This window comes from Schistocerca americana, chromosome 6 (genome assembly GCF_021461395.2).
Source record: "Schistocerca americana isolate TAMUIC-IGC-003095 chromosome 6, iqSchAmer2.1, whole genome shotgun sequence".
Classification (NCBI taxonomy): Eukaryota; Metazoa; Arthropoda; class Insecta; order Orthoptera; family Acrididae; genus Schistocerca; species Schistocerca americana.
Window position 1 is genome coordinate 493,689,477 of NC_060124.1, and position 27,378 is coordinate 493,716,854.

General features: G+C 43.4%; 1 protein-coding gene across 1 annotated transcript in view; it reads left to right on the top strand.

Annotated features, from left to right (window-relative positions):
- The first annotated feature begins 12,862 nt into the window (after positions 1 to 12,862).
- Positions 12,863 to 27,378, top strand: part of LOC124620244 (cytochrome P450 4C1-like) — a 144,240-nt gene continuing 129,724 nt past the window's right edge. The window contains exon 1 of the mRNA XM_047146911.1: positions 12,863 to 13,074. Within this exon, the coding sequence (XP_047002867.1) occupies positions 12,863 to 13,074 (212 nt within the window). The remainder of the gene's footprint in view (positions 13,075 to 27,378) is intronic.

Genomic DNA, 27,378 nt, shown 5'->3' on the forward strand with positions numbered 1-27,378 from the left:
GACGGCGGAGTCTTGGCTGGTGAAATGACGTGTTAGAGTAAACGTCGACACGTGCGAGGCCGTTCTGTTCACTAGAAGACCGAAGCAACTGCGCAAACATCAGCACTGCAACCCAATAATACTACACACACGCCCAATACGTTTCCGCGAGAAGCTCAAATACCTCGGTGTCTGGCTGGACAGGAAACTACTCTGGGGGGACCACATTCAACACGTGACCAACAAAGCTAACGCGAGGTTCAAACAACTCTACCCTATGCTTAACAGGCGTAGCACACTGAACAGAAGGGTGTCTAGGTCCATGTACATGACACTTATTCGACCCCTGATGACGTACGCAGCCCCTGTCTGGGGATACGCTGCGCCAACTCGCCTGCTCTATCTGCAGCTCATACAGAACAAAGTACTCAAAATCATAAGCAACGTTCCGCGCTACACGCGCATCGCGGACCTTCACCGGGAATACCGGCTAGATACTATCTTGCAGGTATTCCAAAAACTCTCCACACGACTGTACAATAACACGAGACACTCGCGCAACCCGTTTATCCTTTCTCTGGGTAACTACGACCACAACCATAGATAGAAGCATAACAGACCAAAAACACTACTGGCTAGGAACTAAATATCTATGGTCCATAGAACGCTAACACGACAGTACTGGCGAGCCCCTGCAACGCAGTAATTACTGGAAACCCCAGATGGTCGACCAGACGAAGAACGGGCAACCGCAGGGAAACCGTACTGAACACAGCACGCAAACCAGCCACACACAACCCCTACACCGTCTGTGAGCCGATCTATGACCGATCGCCCACTAATCTACAACGACCTTGAACTGTTGCAGGGACGCAGCAACTGCAGCAACCACCGCAACGAGCTCCAACAACGACAAAGGTAACGATGCACGATACCTCGAACTAACATAACCACACCTTGCATGCACTGTCGCAGATAGCAAGCCGCTACTGCCCTTACTACCCGTCCTACTGTCGCAGAGGTTTTTGTCCCTTGGCGCTTGGTTCAAATGGTTCAAATGGCTCTGAGCACTATGGGACTCAACTGCTGTGGTCATAAGTCCCCTAGAACTTAGAACTACTTAAACCTAACTAACCTAAGGACATCACACACATCCATGCCCGAGGCAGGATTCGAACCTGCGACCGTAGTGGTCGTGCGGTTCCAGACTGTAGCGCCTTTAACCGCTCGGCCACTCCGGCCGGCCTTGGCGCTTGCCTTGGCACTTTTTTTTCTCTGTCCTTACAACCGCTACCCTTCGATCGCTTTGGTCCACTTCCTATCTCCTGATGGACCATGTTAATGAGTAATCTTACCCAGACGCATGGATAACATCACAGCCCGCATCCTGTGACTCCTGATTCGAAAACTAACGTGTTATACGGAGATGACAGTAGAACTTTTGGTTTGGTCACCACGTTGGTGTCAGCGTGGAGGGGCCCGATCCTTAAATAAATTGGCCAGGGGTCAGTCGTTGGTCAGTCGTTTTGGAGGGTGGGTGGCGAGCAAGCCCACTTGAGGGTGGTCCATGTAGTCGTTTGAGAATTCTTTTTCGCGCCGATTTATTTCGACAAAGAGTATTGTTTAATAGTGCAAGTGTGCAAGCATATATGCTACGATTATTTGTGTGAGTACAATTTACGAGGTATACATCGTCGTAAGTGAACGTGTGGCGAACTGTGATTTCGCGCCAAAACTGTTGGAAGAAAGAGGACAGTGGGACTTGTGGTTCTGTTCGAACTGATTGAGTAATTTTCGTTTATAGCAGCCTACATTACTGCTGTTGGGGGCTCGGAGTGAAATTATTATTAAAGTAAAACTGTAAACCGTCTCACCAGTGCTAATTTCATTGTTTGAAAGAAAAGGACAACGCCAATAAATAGTGATTGAACTGTGTCGTGAAAAACTGATTTTAGTATAATAATCGCCTAATTCTTGTTTCCTAGCATAAACTGTAGGCCTACTTACGTCTGAGTAAATAATAAATTCAAAAATTATAACAAATGCACTGGTGTGCAAGTGTACTAATGCAACAAGTGTGGAAATCATCCCATGAGACTTACGTGTGAGCCAGAATCTGCAATAAAAATTTTTAACCAACATATGTATATGAACATTTCGTGCGAGAACTCTGCAACTGCACTTCTTTATTTACCGCCCCATCGCATCACAGAGGGTGAGGTTTTCAGAAGGCGGCTCGGCAGAGCTCCACGATTTACAGCGGTCGGGAGACCATCCACGACTGTCACACCAGACATGTTGCAGCGGGCTGATGTCATTCGCGAGAACAGACGCTTTACGACTCGGCAGTTGGCGTTGTATCTGTCAATCAGCAAAGGAAGAGTGGATGCAATTATTCACATTCTTGGACATTCAAAAGTGTGTGCAAGATGGGTCCTACAGTGCCTGACGGTGGTCACAAATCGCACAGAAAAAAAAGCACAGTTGTCTTGATTTGTTGCAACGTTCTGAAGCTGAGGGGGAGGCCTTCCTGTCCCAGACAGTCTTAGGTGATGAAACCTGCGTTCGCCATTTTGAGGCCGAAACAAACCGACAGTGATGGAATGGCGCCATTCCCACTCCCCAGAGAATAAAAATTCAAAGCAACTGCTTCCACCGGTAAGGTCATGATCACCGTGTTCTGGGATTGTGAAGGTGATGTGATGCCAAGAGGCATCAGATTCAGAAGCATATGTCAACACATTAACAGAACTCAAGACGCGCTTCCGGCGACTTTGACACCACAGAACTCGATAACGCTCGGCCCCACTCAAGTCGGAGAACTGCTGAACACATCGCAAAACAGGGTTGGACAGTGTTACCCCATCCACCCTTAAGCCCTGATCTAGCCCCCTCGGACTGCCACTTGATTGGGCCATTAAAGGATGCCATTCGTGGAAGACGTTTTGAGGACGACGAGAAGGTGATTCACGCAGTGAAGCACTGGCTCCGCCACCAGGACAAGAATTGGTGCCGACAGGGCATACACGCCCTTCTTTCACCATGGAGGAAGGCCATATAACGCAGTGGAGATTACGTGGAAAAATAAGGTGTGTAGATAAAACACCATTCTTTTGTGTGTGCAATTCTCATTATGTTAAGTAGAAAATTGTTGAAGATTAAAAATGCGGCGAATTACTTTCTGGGCAACGCTCGCACTTGCTAGCTCGGCACCTGACAATCGTGACTGTTGTGGCGGCACTCACGACTCCAGAGATTAACGCACCACAGTCGATAAGACGCCCTCGAATCACTCGTAGCACAGCAGCTTATATATATATATATATATATATATATATATATATATATATATATATATATATGTAGCGTGCGCTGAAGAGATCATCCTTGATGACTTATTCTTCTAGGATGGGATGTGAGGATAAAAGGAAAACACTTTATTTATTACACATTCAGTTAGGCTTGGGCACTCAATGGATTCTTTAGCCTGCTGTCTTTGGTGATATCTATTTCCTGTGGAGGGTGAGATGTGTCTAGGCTGTTTTGTGTGACTGCTTCCTCGTGTTATGACAGATCGCCTATGGGAGGTGAAAAGTTACAGACTTCGGTACTCGATACTTGTGCCATCTTGCAGGGTTTGCCGTTCGTACCGATTCTAATTGTCGAACTTCGTCCCTAAGGGCATCGATTTTGTCAAACACTCGTAGAGCCTTGTCATGGACTTTCTCTTGTACAGTGGTCTCGTGGTGTGCGATGAGCATGGCGACGTTTCGTGTCCACCATGGTGCTCCTGTGATCCATCGGTAGCAGATGTTTTGCAGCGCTTGGAGTTTGTTGTAGTTCGAGACGCACGTAGTTCCCCACGATTTGGAGCCATATAACATTGTGGGTTTCACCGTTGCCTTATGCAATTGGAGTTTAGTCTTAGGGTTGAGATCCCTACTCTTCAGGAACGGCATCAATGACCTGGCCATCTTCTGGGCTGCCGTCTTCTTGTCGTAAATATGCTCGGTAAAGAGCAATGTTTTGTCAAGGTAGACACCAAGGTACTTCACTCCCGGCGACCATGGGATAAATTGATCAGCTATTTGTCGTTCAGAACTGGATTCCTCAGTGTGAACATAACGGCTGCCGTCTTCGTCGAATTGATTGTTATCTTATTTTGCAGCGCCCAGCGTTCCATTACATCAAGTTGCCGTTGCATCTAGCGATCAGCTGATCCACGCGTCGTCCAGACGTCATAAAAACTCGCCTTAACAAGGGGGACTGTTGAGATGTCATTTACACATAAATTGAAAAGCAGAGGTGAAATGACAGAGCCCTGCGGAATTTCTGCGGAGACCAGTTTCATTTCGGAATTTTTATCGTCGACTCGGACATACTGTTTCCTGTCCTGCAGAAAGTTTTCTATGAGTCGAATGTAACAATCCGCAATAGGGGTAGTGCGATGCAGTTTGACGACAAAGTTGGGCCGCCACACCTTATCGTATGCTTTTTCGATGTCAAGGAGTACACCAACTGTGAAGTGCTGCTTGTTGTATCCTTCTTGTGTCCGTTCGGTGATCCGCGGAAGTTGAAGTTCGGCAGATAACTTGTCCTTGAAACCGAATTGTTTCGGTCATATAACATCATGCGCTTTAAGTGTGTCATGGAGCCTATTCAACAGCACCCTCTCGAGCACCTTGCCAAGGGTCGGCAAGAGGCTAATTGACCGGTAACTACTGGGTTCTGCTAGGTCTTTACCTGGCTTTGGGATTGGAACTATTCGAGCCGTCTTCCATGCCGTAGGAAAATATCCCTGCAGGAGACTGCTGTTGAAAATTCGTTTAAGGAGCACAGTTGGCTTCCTGGGCAACTGTTTCAAATCGGTGTTGCTTATGAAGTTGTTGCCTGGGGCTTTATTCCGAGTCTTCCAGATAATTTGCACAGTAACTCTTTGGGATGGCAGTACGAACTATATTGAGGTCCGCCAGGGAACGCAGCTGCCAACCCATGGGCATTACGTGGGTGGATAGTGATTGCTCCATGCCAAGTTACATACCGGAGCACTGAGCTACGGCAGACAGTGGTCTTCAATGCGCCAAGTTGAGTACAGTTTCCAGTAACCGCCGAATGTGCAAACTGCAGTGTTCGTCCGTCATCTCCCAAACTTAGGCTCCGCAGGCATTGTAGGCAAGTTCTGCACTTTACCTAGGTACCATTCAGAGGCACAGTCACAGGACTTTAATATTTTAGAGGACATATAATGATTTCAAATTTCTAATCCTGCTGGACATTTCACAAGAAGAAATATCATATAAGTTGAGTATTTCTTCATATTTAATAAATATCATTTTATTGCTAATTGTTAGGAATCTTTCAGACTGAAGATAACCTACGCTGTCCTCCTGCATTCCCAACGCTGACTGCATACTGCAAGGTGAGATCTGCCCTGCAATAAAAATGACCTACCTCCTGTTCAGCAAACTGTTTTGTGTCTGGAATACTGACATTCCCGAAAGCAAATACAAATCGGCAGATGTTGCTGCTCAATATACATAATTTACTCAAATTTGTTTGTGAGAAACAATCAACTTTTTGTGCTGTAAGATGTATTGCACACGCGACATCTTGAATCTTTACAAGTATGAATCATAAAGGTTGGTTTTACTCCAAAGTAAATCGCTCTTGAGAAATCAAACTCAGATTATTGAGAAAAAGACAGCACAACATAAGAAGACTCTAACAATTACAAAATTCACTCGTTACAAAAATTACCAAACGACCTTTAAAATTTCTCGAAAATCTTCTCGATTAATATAAAGAACAAGAAACCACTACAAATGAGTTTTCATCTCTGCAATGAAGTATTCCAAATAGTTTCTCCAGGATTCACAAATAACAGATGTCTTTCTCTGAAAAACTCAACTGCTCGCTAGTACGCCTCCAATAAGAATGTCGCAACGCTGCACAACTGACTGACTAGCAAGTCAACCGCAGATAAAACTAACCACAGAGTCAAAGATCCTATTCGATACGCGTGCTGTGCGCTCATTTATCCCAGTACAGTAAAAATAAAAAAAAAGTTCTAATAGCTCTGAGCACTATGGGACTTAGCTTATGAGAACATCAGTCCCCTAAAACTTAGAACTACTTAAACCTAACTAACTTAAGGACATCACACACATCCATGCCCGAGGCAGGATTCGAACCTGTGACCGTAGCGCTCGCGCGCTTCCAGACTGTAGCACCTAGAGCCGCTCGGCCACACACAGTACAGTAAAGGTGATTTATTTACAATAGCAGAAAACATATGAAAACCTTACATCGCCTGTAAAACTCAGTTCTCTCTGTTTGTTCACAAGATCCACATCTCCTTAGGCGAAGGCACCCAGCTTGATATTGTGTTCCTTGAGTTCCAGAAGGTATCCGATACAGTTCTACACTGCTGTTTAGGGAACAAAATACGAGCTAACCGAGCATCGGACCAGATTTGTGGTTTGGTTCAGGACTTCCCTGTAGAAACATCTCAACATGATTCTCTTAATGAAATAAAATCAATAGATGTAAAGGTAATTTTTGGAGCACCTCAAGGAACTGTTATAGGGCATTACTGTTCACAGAAAAATGGCTGAGTCAGGAGGAGAAGTACAATCTTTGAGGGGGGATAGTATTAGCCATTCTGAACAAAAATACGCCATATGAACTATTGTCCTTTTCTCAACACTTTCGAGGTAACTAATGAAATGTATGGGGAACAACACAAACGCAGATGATTGTAAATGAAACACTGTGATCTAATGTCTTCTTTAATCGTGTACATTTCCTCGCAAAATACGTTCAAAAAGTCTACCATCAACTGTACCGCCTTCTGCAGTTCTTGTTGACCGATGCTGTGTTGCAGATCTGAACTCATTCGTACCGTCCTTTACTCGAGCATAGGCGTGTAAAATACGGGCTAGAAGTTTCTCCTCTGTGTCCGCTCTGCACTTGTAGACTTTGTTCTTAAGCCAACCCCACAAACATAAAATAATGGAGTAAGATTGGGTGATCCCGAGAAATGACTGCACTGCTAGCTTTGTAGTCGCATGTCGCTTCACTGTTTGGGTGAAACTTGGTTTTGCCTGTGACAAGCAACACTACGTAGCCTGTCAGTTTTGGTTGTATTCTCACTTGCTTGCTGGTGAAGAAGCACATGCGACTGATGCCCGTGACTTTCGAACAGCTGAATGTCAGATACAGTTATGTGATGCTTTTATTGTATCTTTCCGTCTGGCTCACCCACAATGTACAGGGTGAAGAAATAAATGCCGCATTTGGCGGTCAGCATGTGATTGTCCATTCCAATTCAAGAAAAAGTGTATCTAGCTAAACCTAGTACCACCAACAGGCTTAATAGCAATGCGATTTCAAATACGAAGCTACGGGAACGCTGCAAGCACGTGCAGCGTGGCCAAGAACAGGTTATATGAACTCTGCTCTGTGCCGCAGCCGTTTCATTAGTTCAGTGAAAAGAGACAATGTCGTGAGGAATACTTCGCAGACTCGTCGATTTTCTAACCGCGTTTGCCCTAAATATTTTTTTTCAGTTAAAGCATAAAATTGTGCACGATTTACACCTCCAAAATGGAGTCTCTTGTGTATTTCTTTCCGTTACTGTTACCTCTATTGAACCATCGAGACATAATATGAACCCCTTCCTACTTTATTTATGAGGCCAATAGAAGGTAATAGTAGATGCAGTAACATAGTCTGTTGTGGATGAAGCAAAAATGCACAGCTGGTAGGTTACACTAGTCTGCACATTATGCAACACACAATAATTCCATAATTACGTTTGACGTGTAGGCGTATTTTCACACAGCCGGTACATAAACGTATGAGCAATGTTCACTTTAGAGAAGATGTTCAAAGCGACCACCTTGCATTTGCAAACAGTGACTCGCTGGGTCATCATTTGCTGGATCCTACGCAACACATGTGCAATCACTACTGCCAAAGTGACATGCACACTAACTGCTGAGTCGCGTGCGTGGAGAACTACAGGGTATATCGAGAGGTTGTAACAATGGAAAATTGTACTGAAATGCAGGAGGATCTGCAACGAATTGGCACATGGTGCAGGGAATGGCAATTGAATCTCAATGTAGACAAGTGTAATGTGCTGCGAATACATAGAAAGAAAGATCCTTTATCATTTAGCTTCAATATAGCAGGTCAGCAACTGGAAGCAGTTAATTCCATCAATTATCTGGGAGTAGGCACTAGGTGTGATTTAAAATGGAATGATCATATAAAGTTGATCGTCGGTAAAGCAGATGCCAGACAGATTCGTTCGAAGAATCCTAAGGAAATGCAATCCGAAAACAAAGGAAGTAGGTTACAGTACACTTGTTCGCCCACTGCTTGAATATTGCTCACAAGTGTGGGATCCGTACCAGACAGGGTTGATAGAAGAGATAGAGAAGATCCAACGGAGAGCAGCGCTATTCGTTACAGGATCATTTAGTAATCGCGAAAGCGTTACGGAGATGGAAGACTCTGCAGGAGAGACGCTCAGTAGTTCGGTACGGGCTTTTGTTGAAGTTTCGAGAACATACCTTCACCGAGGAGTCAAGCTCCCTCCCACGTATATCTCGCGAAGAGACCATGAGGATAAAATCAGAGAGATTAGAGCCCACACAGAGGCATACCGACAATCTCCAAGAGTCGGTTCTCTGTTTAATTGCTCGAGGTATTTTTCGGATAGTAAGAGAGGCCCAGTTACGTTTGTGCACTGCGCAGTTAGTAGACGCGTGCATGCAGTTTAATGGATCATACTGCTATGTGATAGGATATTGCCATGTGACAAAATGGTACCTTGCTTATAAACGACGACAACTAAGGAAAACACGTCTAAAAAATTAAAAAAAAGTAGCCGGATGAGAATTCCAAACATAGTCCCACGGTGATCGTGGGTTTGATATCTTAACACTCTACTCGGTGAGCTGCAACGGCTGGTACAGTACCGAGGGGTGGTACACGTTCCTACGTGCATTCCAAGGCGTTGCAAGCTGTGAGAACGTTGTCAGCTCCTCTTTTTCATACATGTTTTCTAAACGCACTCACTGATTTTGCTAGACAAACTTTTGCCTTGAATCTGGGGTATCAGATGCCGAGCTCCAAGTGCGGCATTTTGTCGTCACCCTGTATATCTTGTAGTGGATAATGTCGAAACCTCTACGAGACTGTTTGCTGATGATACACCTGTCTGTAGCAACGCCATGAGTCCGTAGCGAATCGGTAAAGACATGCAGAAGATCGACAGATGGATTAAAGACTGGCAGACTGAACGTGACTAAATGTGACATATTACGCCTGAATAGGCGAAGAAATCCTCTACTGTTCGATTACACTGTTGACAACAAATCACTGAAAATAATAATCACCGAGATAAAAAAGTACGAGTAACCATCCACAAGGACTTAAACTGTTGGAGGAGCAGACGCATGTTCCTTTCGTAGCAAGAATCTTAAGGAAACGTAACTCACCCGCGAAAGAAGTGGCTTGCCGCGTCTGGTTGCGCATTTGGTAAATTCGCCTTGCTGATCTCCTTAATCTGTGTTCCCTGTTCACGTCGTCGAGAAAAGCTGAATTACACAACTTGAGCACTAAGGGCCAGTCGTAAAATCTCGGGATAAATCCAAGGCCAGCTATCCGAGGAATAGGCTAATCACTGGTTAACCTGGAGTGCGCGTTGTATGTCGCCATTTTATTCCTCGGTTGGTTATCCCCGAAATAACGTTCATGTCCAGTAAAGCTGGTAGTAACTTAAGAGCACTCCGGCTATTTTCGCGTACGTCATTTCATATTTACGTAGTCGTCGGCTGGAGAAATAGTGTGTCAGACATGAGTGATGAACGTTCCACATCGCAAAACTTCTGCCTTGAGCGTATCTAGAGGCTGGTAGATACTGTGAATGAGTTCAAAAGTATAGTAGAAAACACGAACACTCTTTCAGTCTCATTCAGTGAAAATATTAGTGCAAAATATTTAACTAAATTGTTAGGGTACATATATGTATAACCTCCTATCTTGAATTTACTTAAATAATCAGGTATTTGTTAATTGACCAGTAAGAGACCTTTCTAGATTTCCAAATAAAGTACTCGAAAAAATATGCAACAGTTTCCATTCACAAAAAATTTCACATACTTCGACAGAGCAACTACAATAGACCCGCGATTATTATTATTATTATTTAAAGAATGCTATAGCATTCTTAAAAAAATACTTTCCTATTAATTTTACTACGTTAAATTTAGCTTGAATAAACACAAATAATTCACATGTTTGTGGAAATAACGTTAGGTGGTGGACTACTGTGTTTCTCTGAACCATTCAGTAAAAGATGGAAAGCTATTGTCCCAATGGGATATAAGAGTGAACAATATTTTCTGCTATAGATTTGGCTGAGTGAACTAGGGACATTAGTTAGCTATCAAACTTTTTGATACATTCAACAAGCACAATAAGCCATCAATTTCAGAAAAATGGTGCTTCTGACAACTACAATGTATTTCAGTTTAAGATACTTCCAACTAGCAACAGCTTGACATAATGGAGAACACCGAAAATAGCTTGTTATTCAAGGAAATTTAAAAACATAGCATTCCAGGCACTTCTTCCACATGCTACAACTATGGGTAACTAGATTCCTGTTCTGTTCCTATAGCATACAAATACAGCTATTATTTTATGACATATACGGGTAGGCTTATGTGGATAATACTAATAACAAAGAAACAACAGCTACGTCCAATATTTGGGGAAGCATCACTTTTTTTAAGAAAAAAATCTTACTTTCCTCTTAATCTTACGTGTTAAACTTAGCCTAAGTAACAACAAACAGTTCACTGGCTTCAGTGAATAATGGTAGGTGGGAGATAATATTCTTGTTCTGAAGCATTAATGGGCCCTTAATCCTAATATTTTCAATAGAAGGTGGAAAGTTGTTTTGACACAGCTGTGGTGTTAACAAAAAGAGGGCATTTCTAATAGAAAACATAGTGGAACAATACTACTGCTGCGTGAAAACCTTTTTGCTACGCGAAAAATCGATGTTTCCACAAAACCATAAAAGTTTTTAATGCAAATTGCGCACATAATTGGTGTGGTATTTCGATTTGCTCAAGACTATTGGGGCACTATCCGCTAAATAAGACGAGGTAGTCCTTTCCGCTGTTGTTGTTGTTGTGGTCTTCAGTCCTGAGACTTGTTTGATGCAGGTCTCCATGCTATTTTATCCTGTGTAAGCTTCTTCATCTCCCAGTACCTGCTGCAGCCTGCATCCTTCTGAATCTGCCTAGTGTATTCATCTCTTGGTCTCCCTCTACGATTTTTACCCTCCACGCTGCCCTCCAATACTACATTGGTGATTCCTTGATGCCTCAGAATATGCCGTACTACCGATCCCTTCTTCTAGTCAAGTTGTGCCACAAAAATTCTATTCAATACCTCCTCATTAGTTATGTGATCTATCCATCTAATCTTCAACATTCTTCTGTAGCACCACATTTCGAAAGCTTCTATTCTCTCCGTGTCTAAACTATTTATCGTCCATGTTTCACTTCCATACATGGCTACACTCCATACAAATACTTTCAGAAACGACTTCATGACACTTAAATCTATACTCGATGTTAACAAATTTCTCTTCTTCAGAAACGCTTTCCTTGCCATTGCCAGTCTACATTTTATATCTTCTCTACTTCGACCATCATCAGTTATTTTGCTCCCCAAATAGCAAAACACCTTTACTACTTTAAGTGCCTCATTTCCTAATCTAATTCCCTCAGCATCACGCGACTTAATTCGACTACATTCCATGATCATCGTTTTGCTTTTGTTGAGGTTCATCTTATACCCTCCTTTCAAGACACTGTCCATTCCGTTCAACTGCTCTTCCAAGTCCTTTGCTGTCTCTGACAGATTTACAATGTCATCGGCGAATCTCAAAGTTTTTGTTTCTCCTCCATGGATTTTAATGCCTACTCCGAACTTTTCTTTTGTTTCCTTTACTGGTTGCTCAATATACAGATTGAATAACATCGGGGAGAGGCTACAACCCTGTCTCACTCCCTTCCCAACCACTGCTTCCCTTTCATGTCCCTCGACTGCCATATGTTTTGTGAACAAATCGTAAATAGCCTTTCGCTCCCTGTATTTTACCCCTGCCACCTTCAGAATTTGAAAGAGAGTATTCCAGTCAACATTGTCAAAAGACACACCAGATAAACAAGATTATTTTCCTACGAATCGTCGTTTTAATGTGCCTGACTTACATAAATAACACGACGGAATTAACGATGTACTGAAATAAAATGCATATTACTATAAATGAAAAGCATTATTGAAGACAACGGAAAAATAGTCTCACTTGTTCGTCATATGCTCCAGTTTCTTATATAAAAATTTGAAAACACGAAGCACGGTTTCCTGGATATAAATTCGGAATCGGCGTCGTCTCATTTTCTTCTCCTTCCTCATATTCTCACGAACACTTGAGCCAAAATATCGTCATAGCTGTCTGCATATTTCACTATGCCTGCCATCTTGAAAAGTCATTGCCCGGTTAAGTTCGCTAACCGACCAGAAATTACCGGTTAAGTTATCCGAGTTTCTTCTCCGGTTAGGAGTTAGTCCAGTTTCGTACAAAGTTTTTCCCGCGCTTAACTGGCTGAAACGTCCCTGAGACGGAAGTAATGTTATTTAGTTGCAACCGGTTTTGCACTTGTATGCAGTCAGCGGCCGGAGACGTCCTGCAAGGACAGTTCAAAGGACAGCGGAAGGGGGAGGGGTGACCGCATTGACGGCGTATAAATAGAGGAGGGAGTTGTGGCGCAGCTCTCTTCCGCGCTGAACCATGAGTGCGTTGTTCGCCGTCTGTGTGCTGCTGGTCTCGCTGTCTGCCGGGCTGTTGGCAGTCGCAGCCTGGCTGTGGGCCACCCGCCGCCGGACGTCGATCCCAGGACCCCCGACTCTGCCGCTGCTGGGAAACGCGCTCAGCTTCTACAAGATGCCCGTGCTGGTGGGCCGCCTCACGGAACTGCACAGTCGCTACGGAGACATCTTCAGGTGAGTCGGGCGTCTTGTACACTGGCCCACTGCTGTGAACCACTGCTGTATTAGCAAAAGACCACCAGCGTTGCGGCGTTGTAAAGTCGGTTCCTACAGATTCCGTTGCGCGTTTAGAAAGTTGCGTTGCGTTGTTTGGGGGAAGAGACTAAACAGCGAGGTCATCGGTCTCGTCTGATTAGGAAAGGATGCGAAAGGAATTCGGCAGTGCACTTTCAAAGGAACCATTTGCCTGGAGCGATTTAGGGAAATCACGGAAAACCTAAATCAGGATGGCCGGACGCGGGACTGAACCTTCGTCCTCCAGAATGGGAGTCCAGTGCTCTAACCACTGCGCCACCTCGCTCGGCCGTTTAGAAAGTGACATGGGTTCACAACAGTACTCAGGATTCATCAGAATGCAGTTGACATGTTTTCACTGTTTCTTCATGCTGACTGATTATGCTCGTAGTCGCTAAGCGTGGGTATCGTGATTGTTATGTTTGTTCTGATACCAAGAACACTATTTCTTAACGTTTTAATTCGATACTTTGCTGCGCGTTTTGTGCAGGGTTTGCTCATCATTAGGCGTTTTCTGTTGCTTGCATATGAAATGAAATATGTCTAACATAGAAGTCGCTTCTTGTGAGAAAATAGTGTTGTGGGAAAAAAGGGAAAAGGGGAGGGGGGAGGCAAGAAAGATACAACCAGTGTGCTCACTGCTTATAATATTGTGACGCAACTTTTCAATGTAATATAGTCTTTCCACCAATAAATGTATGACATAAAGGGTGTAAGACTTAGACGGTAAGTGAAATCTCTGACATACAAAGAAAATTTTACATAATTAGTGCTACATAGCCGGCCGGTGTGGCCGTGCGGCTATAGGCGCTTCAGTCCTGAACCGCGTGACCTCTAAGGTCGCAGGTTCGAATCCTGCCTCGGGCATGGATGTGTGTGATGTCCTTAGGTTAGTTAGGTTCTAAGCTCTAGGGGACTGATGACCACAGATGTTAAGTCCCATAGTGCTCAGAGCTATTTGAACCATTTTTGAAGTGCTACATACCTTTTTTATTTTTTGAGCCATCAGTATCCCGACTGGTTTGATGCGGCCTGTTACGAATTCCTCTACTGTGCCAACCTCTTCGTCTCAGAGTAACAGTTTCACCCTATGTCCTCAATTATTTGTTGGATGTATTCCAATCTCTGTCCTCCTCTATAGCTTTTGCCCTTCTGCAACTCCCTCTATTACCACGGAAATTATTCCCTGATGTCCTTAACACATGTCCCATCATTCTCTACCTTCTTCCTGTCAGTGTTTTCCATGTGGATTCTGCGTAGGATCCCCTCATTCCTTACATCTACATCTACATACTTACTCCGCAATCCACCATACGGTGCGTGGCGGAGGGTACTTCGTACCACAACTAGCATCTTCTCTCCCGGTTCCACTCCCAAACAGAACGAGGGAAAATTGGCTGCCTACATGCCCCTGTACGAGCCCTAATCACTCTTATCTTATCTTTGTGGTCTTTCCGCGAAATGTAAGTTGGCGGCAGTAAAATTGTACTGCAGTCAGTCTCAAATGCTAGTTCTCTAAATTTCCTCAGTAGCGATTCACGAAAAGAACGCCTCCTTTCCTCTAGAGACTCCCACCCGAGTTCCTGAAGCATTCCTGTAACACTCGCGTGATGATCAAATCTACCAGTAACAGATCTAGCAGCCCGCCTCTGAATTGCTTCTATGTCCTCCCTCAATCCGACATGATAGGGATCCCATACGCTCGAACAGTACTCAAGAATAGGTCGTATTAGTGTTTTATAAGCGGTCTCCTTTACAGATGAACCACATCTTCCCAAAATTCTACCAATGAACCGAAGACAACTATCCGCCTTCCCCACAACTGCCATTACATGCTTGTCCCACCTCATATCGCTCTGCAATGTTACGCCCAAATATTTAATCGACGTGACTGTGTCAAGCGCTACACTACTAATGTATTCAAACATTACAGGATTCTTTATCCTATTCATCTGCATTAATTTACATTTATCCATATTTAGAGTTAGCTGCCGTTCTTTACACCAATCACAAATCCTGTCCAAGTCATCTTGTATCCTTCTACAGTCACTCAACGACGACACCTTCCCGTACACCACAGCATCATCAGCAAACAGCCGCACATTGCTATCCACCCTATACAAAAGATCATTTATGTAGATAGAAAACAACAGCGGACCTACCACACTCCTCTGGGACACTCCAGATGATACCCTCACCTCCGATGAACACTCACCATCGAGGACAACGTACTGGGTTCTATTACTTAAGAAGTCTTCGAGCCACTCACATACTTGAGAACCAATCCCATATGCTCGTACCTTAGTTAGGAGTCTGCAGTGGGGCACCGAGTCAAACGCTTTCCGGAAGTCAAGGAATATGGCATCCGTCTGATACCCTTCATCCATGGTTCGCAAAATATCATGTGAAAAAAGGGCGAGTTGCGTTTCGCAGGAGCGATGCTTTCTAAAGCAGTGCAGATGCATGGACAGCAACTTCTCTGTCTCAAGGAAATTCATTATATTCGAACTGAGAATACGTTCGAGAATCCTGCAACAAACCGATGTTGAGGATATTGGTCTGTAATTTTGAGGATCCGTCCTTCTACCCTTCTTATATACAGGCGTCACCTGCGCTTTTTTTCAGTCGCTCGCGACTTTACGTTGAGCAAGAGATTCGCGATAAATGCAAGCTAAGTAAGGAGCCAATGCAGTAGAGTACTCTCTGTAAAACCGAAATGGAATCCCATCAGGACCTGGCGATTTATTTATTTTCAACCCATTCAGCTGCTTCACAACCTCAGGGATGTCTATGACTGTGTCCTCCATACGGGAATCTGTACGAGACTGAAACGGTGGTATGTTTGTACGATCCTCCTGCGTGAAAGATTTCTCAAACGCTAAATTTAAAACATTCAAGAGTGGAATTAAAATTCAAGACCTTATCAGTCCGCCTAAGTTTCAACATTAATTTTCCGCACCACATCTCAAATGCTTCGATTCTCTCCTGTTCCGGTTTTTCCACAATCCACGTTTCACTATCATGCGACGATCTATTCCATTCGTACAATTCCAGCAATTTCTTCTACACTTAAGGCCTATGTTTGATACTAACAGACTTCTCTTGGTCAGGAACGCTCTTTTTGCCATCGCTAGTCTGCTTTTGATGTCCTCCTTCCTCCGTCCGTCATTGGTTATTCTGCTGCCTAGGTATCACAATTCCTTAACTTCATCTACTTCGTGACCATCAATCCTGATTTTACGTTTCTCACTGTTCTCATTTCTGCTACTTCTCGTTACCTTCGTCTTTCTTCAATTTACCTTCAATCTGTATGGTGTACTGTCAGTAGACTGTTCACTCCATTCACCACATCCTGTTATTCTTCTTCACTTTCACTGAGGAAAGCAATGACATCAGCAAACCGTGTCACTGACATCGTTTTATGTTGGATTTTAATTCCACTCTTGAATGTTTCTTTTATTTCCGTCATTGCTTCTCTAGTGCACAGATTGAGCAGTGGGGGCGAAAGACTACAGCCGCACTTTTATTGTTCCCTCTTAGCTCTTGTACATGTTATATATTACCCATCTTTCCTTATAGCTTACCCCTACTTTTCTCAGAATTTCGAACATGTTGCATCATTTGACACTGTCGAACGGTTTTTCCAGGCCGATAGATCCTATGAGGGTGTTGTGATTTTTATTTATTCTTGCTTCCATTATCAGGTGCAACGTCAGAACTGCCTCTATGGTGCCTTTACCTTTCCTAAAACCAAACTAATCATCATCTAATACCTCCTCAATTTTCTTTCCATTATTCTCTGTATTATTCTTGTTAGCAACTTGGATGCATGTGCTGTTGAGCTGATTATGCGATAATTCTCACGCTTTTCAGCTCTTGGAACCTTCGGAATTTTGTGGAGTATGTTTTTCCGCAAATGAGATGATATATCGCAAGACTCATACATTCTACATACCAAAGGAATAGTCGTTTTGTTGCAACTCCCTCAATGCCTTCAGAAATTCTGATAGAACATTATCTATCCCTTCCTAAACTCTTTTAAATTCTAGGTCCTTTATCTCTTCTATATCGATTCCTGTTTCTTGTTCTATCACATCACACAAATCTTCCCCCTCATAGAGGTCTTCAATGTACCCTTTCCACCCATCCGCTCTCTCCTCTGCATGTAGCAGTGGAGTTCCCATTGCACTCTTAATGCTACTACCCATGCTTTAAATTTCATCAGAGGTTGTATGGACTTTTATATATGCTAAGTCAGTGCTTCCTACAACATTTCTTTTTCGATTTCTTCTCATTTTTCATGTAGCCATTCCGTCTTTGCTTTCCTGCATTTGCTATTTATTTATTTCCTAAATGACTTGTATTTCTGTATCCCTGAATTTCCCTAAACTTTTTTAACTTCCTTCTTTTACCGATCAGCTAAAGTATTGACTACTGATCACCATTACTAAATCGTGAGCTTTATATATTCTCTTGGGTAGGCGTTACAATCCAGTATCTGATTTTGGAATATCTGCCTGACCATGAAGTATTCAAACTGGAATATTACCGTATCCCCCGCCTTTTCCAAGTATATCTCCTTCTCTTGTTATTCTTGAACAGAGTGTGTGCTATTACTAGCTGAAATTACTGCAGATATCAATTAGTCTTTCTCCTCTCTCATTCATAGAACCAAGCCCACATTACATTCCACTGTAACTCTTTTTTCTACTCCTTGCCCTTAACTGCATTCCAGTCCTCCATGACTATTAGACTTTCACCTCCCTTTATGTATTGAATTCCCCGTTCAATAGCCTCGTATACTTTTCATCTTCCGCTTGCGATTTCGGCGTGTGTACCTGAACTATCGTAGTCGGTGTTAATTTGCTGTTGATTCTGACGGGAATCCTACTGATAACGAGTCGCCGGCCGCTGTGGCCGAGCGGTTCTATGCGCTTCAGTCTGGAACCGCGCTGCAGCTACGGTCGCAGTTCGAATCCTGCCTCGGGCATGAATGTGTGTGATGTCCTTAGGTCAGTCAGGAACCAGTACTTCTAAGTCTAGGGGACTGATGGCCTCAGACGTTAAGTCCCATAGTGCTTAGGGCCATTTGAACCATTTTTTGAAAACGAGTCTTACGCCCATTGTACCATTTTCTGCTGCTATTGTTCTATAATCATCTGACCAGAAATCCTTGTATCCTTTCCAGTTCACTGACGCCAAGTAAACCCAGATTGAGCCTTTTCAGATTTTCTAGCTTCGCTACCTTGTTGAAAATTCTGGCATTCCACGCCCCACTCGTAGAACGTTATTCCTTTCTTTGATTATCCAGTCTTTCTCTCATGGTCACCTTCTCCTTGGCAGTCTACTCCCGGAGATCCGAATGGGTGTCTGTTCCGGAATGTTTTGCCAATGGAGAGATCATCACAACACTTTTTTCAATTACAGTCCACATGTCCTATGGATACACATTATGTGTCTGTAATTCAGTGGTTCCTATTGCCTTCTGCATCCTAATGCCGTTGGTCATTGCTGATTATTCCACCTTTAGGGCAGTTTCCTACCCACAAGCCAAGGACTGATCTCAACGTTTGTCTGCTTCTCCGTCTTCTTTGACAAGGTCGTTGGCTGAATTAGGGTGACTTCTTATGCGACAAGTCTGCAGCCACCACTACGGACGATTTCTATTTAAAGGTTAAGCAGTTTGGGGGTCTGAACTCGTCCCTGAGGATGGTTTGATTATTGATCAAAGTTGCTACTCCTAGACCACGAGTGTAGCTTCAGGGAAACTGCTGCCGAAATATCATCATACGTCGGACGCAGGCAGTACCACAGCCAAGAAGATGCTGCTCAAAATCGTATACGATTCCTCTTGTGCACATACTCTGCAAACCACTGTGAAGTACGTGTTAAAGGTTGCTTAGCACGATAGCACATTCTGCGGTTTCGCCGGCCGAGGTGGCCGAGCGGTTCTAGGCGCTTCAGTCTGGAACCGCGCGACCGCTATAGTCGCAGGTTCGAATCCTGCCTCGGGCATGGGTGTGTCATGTCCTTAGGTTAGTTAGGCTTAAGTAGTTCTAAGTTCTATGCGACTGATGACCACAGATGTTAAGTCCCATAGTGCTCAGAGCCATCTGAATCATTTTCTGCGGTTTCCTCCGGTTCACATCACGCGCGGCGCGCTGGACGAATGACTGTATGTCTCTCTGCTTGCTGTAATTAGTCTAAGTTTATGTTCACACTCGCTACGGGAACGATGAGCTTTGAGGTACGGATAATATTTTTAGAGCCTTCACTTAATTTTGTTACAAGATTTTGACGGGGTTGTGGCCTTCTATCCTCAAGCGTGTACCAGATCAGATTTCACAGCCTCTCTGTGACACTCTCCAACTAGTTAGACACACTTGTGAGCATTCGTGTCGCCCTTCATTGACTACACACAGTATCCGCTGTCACTCCTATTTGATGTGGTTCCCACATACTTCAGCAGTATTCTAAGATGGGACCCACAAGTCGTATGTCAGCAGTCTCGTTTTGTAGAACGACTGCATTTTCCCAGCTGCCTTACCAATGATTGAACCTTTGTGATATTCCATTTCATTTCGCTACAAAATGCAACACCCAGGTACTGAAATGAGGTGTAGATATGGCATTTATGACCGGGATCACCCCTCTGGAGAATTCGGTCTCCTGGTGCGAGTCCTTTTTTTTAAGTTGACGCTACTGCGGTGTCTTGCGAGTCGATGATGATGAAACGATGATGAGGAAAACACACACAACCAGTACCGAGCGACGAAAATCCTCTACCCGGCCTGAGTATCGAACGCGCGGCCCTGAGATCGAGAGTCAGCAATGCTAAATCAGAGGACCACCAGCTGCTGACAATCAGGTGTTGGTACGGGTCGATCGTTTGCATTCACAATTCGATAATGTTGTAGTTACAACACACGACTTTTCTACGTTTTCTGAAGTGTACAGCCTAACTTTCTTGAAAATATAAAACAAGTTACCACTCTTTGTACCACATTGAATTCTTATGAAGATCTAGCAGATTATTTGCGCATTTGTTCACTTAGATAACTGCATCATATGTAAAAACTCTGATGTTAATATTAATATTTTCTGACAGATCGTTATAATATACAGTTAACAAAAATGGCCCATACACAGTGAATGAAAAGGGTCCCGGCACAATTCCCTGGGACCTGAAACTACTTCTACTTCCATCAATGACACAGCGTCCAAGGTAAAACGCTGTATCCTCACTACCAAGAAATCTTCAATCCAGCCGCAAATTTGTTTGATAAACGATGTGAAAGTGCTTTTCGTGTGATACTGAGTGAAACGGTTTTCGGAAGTCAAGACATACTGCATCAACCAGACTATCCTAACCTATGGATTTGATGATCTCATGCGAGAAAGGCACAAGTTAGGTTTCACTTGATCGATCTTTTCGGATCGATCATTGCATAAAGATCATCAGAGCAAAAAAAAAAAAAAAAAAAAAAAAAGGCTGAGTAAGATACTTCGACAATATAAAAAAATAATATCATAGCATACCTGCCAAATGTTAAATGGGTGACACTAAATCTGGAAATTGGTAGCATAGGGTGTACAAATACATTGGTAGGATGCCAAATCCGTAAAACGGTAAAACTGATAGGATACGACGAAACGCAGATGTACTCGTCAACAAGTATAGCTCTTTATGCAGACGTGTGTGTATATGTATGTGTATATGGCTATTATGTAAATGGAGAACAAGATTCGTTCAGTGTAAATGACTAGCTGCCAGAGGTTAGGTGTAGGTCTACGTCCGAACAGCCCTCGAGGAAGAGCTAATCGTCATTTCACTGAGTAGCCTGCAATCAAGAGTACATCTACATCTGCATCTACATGATTCCCATTTAAGTGCTTGGCAGAGGGTTCATCGAACCACAATCATACTCTCTCTACCATTCCACTCCCGTACAGCGCGCGGGAAAAACGAACACCTAAACCTTTCTGTTCGAGCTCTGATTTCTCTTATTTTATTTTGATGATCATTCCTACCTATGTAGGTTGGGCTCAACAAAATATTTTCGCAATCGGAAGAGAAAGTAGGGGTCTGAAATTTCGTAAATAGATCTCGTCGCGACGAAAAACGTCTTTGCTTTAATGACTGCCATCCCAACTCGCGTATCATATCTGCCACACTCTCTCCCCTATTACGTGATAATACAAAACGAGCTGCCCTTTTTTGCACCTGAATTATTTCTCAGCCAAGCGCTGTTGCTCCGTTCAAAGTCTGCCCTCTGTGTTGCGAGAATGGCATTGTGGATATCAGGGTCGAAACCATTGCTACGTCTTGCAATGCCCTATGTGTTAATCTAAATTAAATATTCGTGTTAACTCGCATTTCTGCAAGTCTCAGCTTGTCCCCTTCTGCACAAGCATTTATACCGAGTTGGTGATTACTAAAAGTAATGAGGGCTTGTCGAGATGGTGAAATACTAAATGATGTGCATAAGAACGGCAACATTGCCGGAATAATATTTCTTGCAGATATTGTCGTAAGTAGAAAATATTTTTTCCGCTTTAATACTGCACATGTATGTCGTTTTTGTAGGAGTCAATGTGTCATGTTAAACATAAATACAGACAGAACACAGTTAACAATAATAATCATGATTGGATGACGGTTTACCGGTACACCAGTAGGCAAAGTGCAGGGCGTTGTTAAACTACACACAGTAGTTGTTATGTGAGTTATTCGAAAGCTGACACCATGTTGTAAATATCGTTTGTTAGCATTTACAGAAACATGTACACGCTCTAGTACAGGGTCAAAAACGTCACTCCCGATAGTTTTGTTCATTCCTGGGATTGTAACTTGCGGGCTTTCGCAATAAATATATACTGGTGGTGGTCCTCAGCTATGTACCCCCTGACTCAGTGTTGAAATATTAAAAGTTTTGGCTGGTTTCGCTGTCTAGGGGCTGGGATACATAGTTGCCACATTACAAGACAGATACTGCCGAATCCAGAGTATGCAATATGAATATACACATGAATCCAATGGTCGAAGGTTTCTATCACTCGGCAATTGCGAATGTAATGTAGAAATTTATGAATGAAAGATTGCAATTAAATAAAATCTGCAGGTACTATCTTAACGACTTCAAATCATGAGTATGATAGTAGAAGTACTTTTGGGAATATGGTATATTTCTGCAAAACACTTATTGGTGTCGATGGTCCAGCAATTAAATAAAACATAAGTTGAATAACAGGGAAACAATAGATTCCTACTGCACGTAATTAGTTATGAACAAAAACATAGTTCATGAGAAAAAAAAAAAAGTTCAAATGTGTGTGAAATCTTATGGGACCTAACTGCTAAGGTCATCAGTCCCTAAGCTTACACACTAATTAACCTAAATTATTCTAAGGACTAACACACACACCCATGCCTGAGGGAGGACTCGAACCTCCGCCGGGACCGGCCGCTCAGTCCATGACTGCAGCACCTTAGACCGAGCTCATGAGATATTCACTTCTAAACGCACACTACGTCTTCACTGTAGAAGCCACGGAACTCTCAGAAGTGCACAAGTCGACAATAAGAAGTATTTCTATCTGCCGCGACCAGGTGCGAACCGCTCCACACTCTCCAAGTCTCATCCGTGACTGTGAGTCCGTCACGTCCTTGCGACTCCCCAGTGTGGCGCACCATTCCGAACTCTCCTCCGACCTCTCCTGTACTCCATGCTTCTCCGCCACTTCCATACATTCTCTCAATCGAACACTGGGATTGGCTAGAGCGCTTCCGATATGTCTTCAAGCCAATATGCACTCACAAACATATTAAAACACATTCGAAATACTGGATTTACATTTAAATAACTTGAAATTAAATAAATATTCCTACGGCTGGACCATAAACACGCTCTAACACATGTTATTAAATACACAAACAAATTAAATAAACATATATCAAAGGAATAGCAAGGAAAATTAGGCCAGTAGCCTAATGTCTCTGTGCTTTCTAAAACACAGTAAATACTTGACCAGTTTCTTCATGAATAGTATATATCGGATATAAACAAAGATATAGATGAATAAGCTTGCTGCTACCGTTTTTTCGTGTAACTGTGGAGTACTTATGGCCTGACGCGATCGATAGTATTTGGCCACTTTGACCTCCAACAACTGATGTACTATTCAAGTTACATGCCTGTAATTCATACCAATTTAGGTGTACACTAATAGCATTCTAAAGACACATCGATCGACGAAATCGGATGAACCGTTTAGATTTTGGAACTCGTTGCTGGGTGTTACTTGTATAATTTACCGTCAGATACTAAACTTTAAACTAATAGAGGTATTGAAAACCTGATTACACCATCAGAATCGTTGTGCAAATAATGGTAATTTACATGTTTCTTTTTGAGCTATCATGATTCATCTGGTTACAATTAATTTCTATGCGAACTGTGAAATGCCTGCCATGATGGTTTCACAGAGTCCGCCATCTTTGGAACTCTCGTCAAGCAAGTTTCTTCCATCGACACAGGGTCACCATTGAATTTCGGGCCACGCGCTTCGGCTGGACCCCTGTTGCTTCCGCCAACATCTGGCACCACGTGGTCGGCCTACCGAGTGGGCTGCATCCACTGAGCACCCGTGTGGCCACGCCAGTTCCGAACTTACAATATTTCCAGGGCACCACAACTCGCCTGTTACCTCACAAACTGAACATACAAATTTATTTTATACTTTTACTCTTCGATTGGAGGTTCCATGTTAAACAGGCAGTACCAACTACCTTACCATTATCCACAATCATACTGCTGTTGTGGGGCAGTGAAATCTGTGAGTACAGCTGTGCATAAAAGTGATTTCATCGGAAAGCCTTCCACGTTCATGTTATGCCACGCTTGTCATATGTAACAAGCAGTAAGATAGTGGTGGAATAGACAAAAATGCTAGCGTAAAAAAAGGGTTGAATTAGCAGCCTGACGTTAAGACAACACAATTAAGAGCACTGCCTCCTCTATAATGAGAGACAAACTTTTACTACTCGCCAAACAGTTGCTGCGTTGTCTATAACAACAATCACCACCCTGTTCTACAATCCCGCACAGTAAAGCGATAAATGAAGAAAATTTTCAAAACAGTTCCATGTTACCACAGCGTGATTCATCCTGTCACAAAACACTCCCAAGAAATGCATGGGACTCACGTTGTTGATATCATACTCACCTCGCCTGCCAAAACTACCAGTTGAGATACTCGGATGGATAAGAAATAACATAATGTGGAATACCCTGTACACATATAAGTGTCAGAACCACATCTCAACGCATACCTGTAAGCTAACAAAGAGAGATATCATGCATTTCACAAGGCGCTACGCCCTTGGTTCATCAGCTGTGCTGTAAGCATACAGGCATGGCGCTAGTCTTGACGAGGAGTTTCACATAGCACGTATGGCCAATAGTGTCTCGACGCAGTGTGTTCTCATTCCAATTTAAAGATAGTCAAATCACATAAACTAAAAGTACATATCGTATGAAAAGGTAATCTGTGCCTTGAATCAGAAACCTTAGATACGCGTTCAAAGTACAAAACAGTAGTTCGTAGTATTGTGATAGCACTGCACCACAACTCACATTAATCATCTAGAATCTGTATCATGTATGCAGAATTAGCTAGCATTTGAGTCTGATTGTTGTATGTGTACACACTAGACTCCTTTACCATGTTCACAGAAAAAGCAGGCTACATATATATCTCCATCTATAAGGCTTCCCTGCAAATTACACTTAAGTACCTGGCAGAGGGTTCATTGAACCACTTTCACAATAATTCTCCATTATTCCATTTTCGAACATCGCGCGGAAGAAACACACACTTGTATCTTCAGCTGTGAGCTCTGATTTCCCTTATTTTATTGTGATGATCGCTTCTCCCTAGTTAGATCGGCGTCAAAATATATTTTCGCATTCGGAGGAGAAAGTTGGTGATTGAAATTTTGTGAGAAGGTCCCGCCGAAACGAGAAAGGCTTTTATTTTAATGACTTTCACCCCAGATCCTGTATCATGTCCGCGACACTCTCTCCTATATTTCTCGATAATACAAAACGTGCTGCCCTTATTTGAACTTTCTCGATGTACTCCGTTAATCCTATAGGGTATGGATCCCACGTCATGCAGCAGTACTACAAAAAAGTGTCCTTCCCCCAACATCTTTCATGTGTTCCTTCCAATTTAAGTTGTTTGTAATTTTAATTTCAAGGATTCCGTTGAATTTACAGCCATCAGATTTGATTGATTTATCGTGTAACCGAAGGTTAAGATTTCCTTTTAGCAGTGATGAGGATGACCTGGCACCGTGGTCAACCTGCATCCTTTGACACTGAGGCCCTTTTTATGTTTCCTAGAGACCCTCTAACCTAAAATACCGCCCAGTCCATGCCACATAGGCCCCACTACATGTATAGCCGCCTCCTGCGCGTAACGAACTCCTGACCTATTTTGCGGAACCCGGAACTCCACCACCCTACGGCACTAGTCGAGTAGTCGGCAGCCTACATGGTCTCAGAAGCGTGTGAGCCTCTGATCCAGACCCTACATTCTGCTCTGTACCAAAGCTTCACTATCGGTCCTATCGACTATGCTGCAACTGATCTATATAAATGACCTGGGTGACAATCTGATCAGTTCTCTTAGGTTGTTCGCAGATGATGCTGTAATTTACCGTCTAGTAAGGTCATCCGAAGACCAGTATCAGTTGCAAAGCGATTTAGAAAAGATTGCTGTATGGTGTGGCAGGTGGCAGTTGACGCTAAGTAACGAAAAGTGTGAGGTGATCCACATGAGTTCCAAAAGAAATCCGTTGGAATTCGATTACTCGATAAATAGTACAATTCTCAAGGCTGTCAATTCAACTAAGTACCTGCGTGTTAAAATTACGAACAACTTCAGTTGGAAAGACCACATAGATAATATTGTGGGGAAGGCGAGCCAAAGGTTGCGTTTCATTGGCAGGACACTTAGAAGATGCAACAAGTCTACTAAAGAAACAGCTTACACTACACTCGTTCGTCCTCTGTTAGAATATTGCTGCGCGGTGTGGGATCCTTACCAGGTGAGATTGACGGAGGCCATCGAAAGGGTGCAAAAAAGGGCAGCTCGTTTTGTATTATCACGTAATAGGGGAGAGAGTGTGGCAGATATGATACGCGAGCTGGGATGGAAGTCATTAAAGCAAAGACGTTTTTCGTCGCGGCGAGATCTATTTACGAAGTTTCAGTCACCAACTTTCTCTTCGGAATGCGAAAATATTTTGTTGAACCAAACCTACATAGGTAGGAATGATCATCAAAATAAAATAAGAGAAATCAGAGCCCGAACAGAAAGGTTTAGATGTTCGTTTTTCCGCGCGCTGTTCGGGAGTGGAATGGTAGAGAGATAGTATGATTGTGGTTCGATGAACCCTCTGCCAAACACTTAAATGTGAATTGCAGAGTAGACATGTAGATGTAGATGGTAAGATCAATCTCGGAAGCAAGACTAGCAGCCTTTACCGCTTCAGATAGCCGCTTGACAACAGAGAGAATCTCTTCCATTTCAAAGCGACACTCTTGAGCCATCACCTACAGTTGGCTGCAACCTGTACTCTTCATGGCATCCGGAAGGACCCGTTTTACTTCTGGAATGACTCTACTAGGTATGCACATGGATTGCACACTGGCTTCCTTCCCCTCCTAGGCAGCCATACCCCTAAGGTGCCCCACAATGCGCCCAACATTGGAGGTCCCAGCTATCAATATTCCCACCCTCAGTGACTCCCGGATGTTGCAGGCTGAGGGGCTTCCCCTGAAGAAGGGCAAGTGACTGCATCCAGGAGAGGGACAGTGTCATCCACAGACGACATCTGGAGCCTGTTTGTAAGACTGACCTGGGAGGCCCCATATTCGGGCCCATGGGAAGTCTTTCGCAACCTGCTATGCCACGAGGCAACCTCCTACTAGACCACGGGTGAGCAGTTACTGGGCTGGCCACCGGCTCGTGCCGATCAGCGGTCATGGGGGGGGAGTACACGTCTATTGATTCCCCACGGCCGGCCCACAACATTGATACCTATCCACTGCAGCTTCAAGCTGTGTACTCGAAGCCAGCACATGAAACTATCTCTTTACTTATTTTTATATTTAAACACTGACCTACAGAATTTTCCCTGACAAAGGCAACTAAAATTTAACCTATTCATTTGAT